Source organism: Leptinotarsa decemlineata, unplaced genomic scaffold (genome assembly GCF_025532065.1).
Source record: "Leptinotarsa decemlineata unplaced genomic scaffold, Ldec_3_MD MMD2_tig00000251_RagTag_RagTag, whole genome shotgun sequence".
Taxonomy (NCBI): Eukaryota; Metazoa; Arthropoda; class Insecta; order Coleoptera; family Chrysomelidae; genus Leptinotarsa; species Leptinotarsa decemlineata.
In genome coordinates this window covers 5743864-5746193 of record NW_027412547.1, presented here as the reverse complement: position 1 = coordinate 5746193, position 2330 = coordinate 5743864, and the positions used below count along the sequence as shown (strand labels likewise).

Genomic DNA, 2330 nt, shown 5'->3' with positions numbered 1-2330 from the left:
AAAACTTCGTGAATCCGCCCTGAAGACCTAGTAATAGTCCTATGACTTTCGGCTCACCACATATTTGCCACTTATACGTATTACACCTTATTGCATTTAGAAAAAGTGACATACTTCCGTATGTTTCCTTCATGGCAACTGCATGTGCCATGTGTGAGGAGTAGAGGGTCTTTTATTACCATTATGGAGCAGAACGGCTTTCAAACTTGTTTCAGACGAACCTATAAATGAACGGCATTCGTTCGGGTTGTGTACAAATCCCAATTTTTCCATCACACCATTTGGATTTACACAAATACAAATTTCATCCTGCATAGTAAAAAAACGAGGAAAGCTCACGGTTACGGTTCCTAAATATTGTAACTTTGGTTTTAGGAGCTAGTAAATTCCATTGTTGTAATCCAGATACTAATGGTTCACCATTCTCTATGTACATGTGGAGGTCCCAAACTAAGTCATTTAATAGGTTGTTCGATTAAATGGGGTGTTCTTCCTTCACTCATTGGGACCCTCTTTTTCTGGCGAATCTTCCTCCCAATTTGCAGGGGGTGTTGAAACTGGTAAACCTTCTCCATAAAGAACCAGCCTTCTTGCAGAATGAATATCCGAATATATAATTTTGTGTTTGCTCTTCCTGGGAAAACCAGACACGCTTGTCATGCAAAAGTAACAGTCGTTGTAATGGTTAGTTGTTTCTCGCCAAATCACTGGAACTGCAAAAGGCATAGAAGAGCGTTTGCCATTCAACCAGTTACTTAGATTTGCTGCACAGGTTTGGCAACAAACGCGAGGGAGCCCAATCCCGATCTTGATCACCGTGTTAGGAATCACACGTTAAAAGGTAAGACCTCGTTAATCCTTTGCTCGCACAAGTTTTGACTTCTGAGGGTTGTCGTTCGTAGGGGTGTGACAGCTGGTTAACGGAAAAACAGATTTTAAACAGATTTTAAACAGATTTTTTTTCAAACACATCCAAAATACTTATGGTAAGCTGCTTTGGTTATTTGATCAATTGGCCGTTTCCGCGATTCAGGAGTGAACTGACCACATATATAGCAAAAGCTATCTGCGGGATTAACGCAGCCAAGTTTCTGTACTTTGGACATTTTTGTCCAATGTTTTTGATACAAGACAAATATTTTGTCAACAAATTCTAATGTATATCCGTAAAAATAAAATCAAGTTAATACCCATCGATCACCGTTATGAAACTAGAATAAAAAATAAAAACATGGAAGTTCCAACCTGCGAAAAAACAGCCGGTCAACGCTCAGCAGAATATCTTGCACCAAGAATATACATTTTACTGCCAGAAAACCTCAAATTTATCAAATATTAAACTTCTTTCAAATACCATGTAAAACAATGGATGAACACTACAGATAGAAACATATTTGAAGACCTAAAGTTTCTACAATAAACATTTACACTCCAAATCACCCAAATACGACATATCCCTGACTATGACAACCCACGTACCAAAATAAGACACCAAAACCCTACCTTGACAATGATAAGAGAAAAAAAAATAAGTATCTGTGTGAATATATCATTCAGATGAAGCGTGTGATTGTTCTCATTGAGCTAAGGCCAAACAGCGACTTGCACTAATTAGAAAAATGATTTCCAACGCCAAACTTGCTTGCGTCTACTCAGCCCTAATTCTGGTTGATGATTATATTGCTGTAACTGGTGAGAAAATCAAGAGCATCCTCAAAGCAGCCAACGTTGACGTAGAACCATACTGGCCTGGTCTTTTTGCGAAAGCTCTAGAAGGAATCAACGTCAGGAAACTGGTCACCAACATTGGATCTGGAGTAGGAAGTGCGCTCTCGGCAGGAGATGCTGCAGCTCCAGCTGCGGCAACAGCTACTGCTGAGCCTGAAAAGGAGGAAAAGGAGGAGGAAGAAGAACCTGAAGAGTCTGATGATGATATGGGTCTTGGACTCTTCGATTAGAGTACAGATTTTTTAACTATGTGACATAGGATATAATCGCTGTTCTAATAATGATGATAATTATATGTATTACCTACTGTTGTTTTCTATACAATATAAATATTATCATCTATATCATGCACAAGCTTCAAAACTTCAGTGATGTCTCATGTGTATTTTCAAAGTTGGATTGCCTGTTTTATCATTTCTGCAGTTTTCTATTTTTGAAAGTAGAGAAAGAAGAAACTAGAGGTCCTTATAAAAAAAAGGTAAGTTGACGAAATCTAATGAACGAAACATCACACTGCAAATTGCTTGATGTCAGATTATAATAATTATGAAACAGCATTGAAAGTTACTCTCTCCAAAACAACCACTGATTTGTCTCGACCT

The 2330-nt window shown here is 38.2% G+C and overlaps 1 protein-coding gene across 1 annotated transcript; it reads left to right on the top strand.

Annotated features, from left to right (window-relative positions):
* The first annotated feature begins 1558 nt into the window (after nt 1–1558).
* On the top strand, nt 1559–2021 carry LOC111508320 (large ribosomal subunit protein P1-like). The gene has a single exon (XM_023163775.2). It carries the CDS (start codon nt 1620–1622, stop codon nt 1956–1958), a length of 339 nt encoding a protein of 112 aa, XP_023019543.2. The 5' UTR covers nt 1559–1619; the 3' UTR covers nt 1959–2021.
* Nucleotides 2022–2330: the final 309 nt, after the last annotated feature.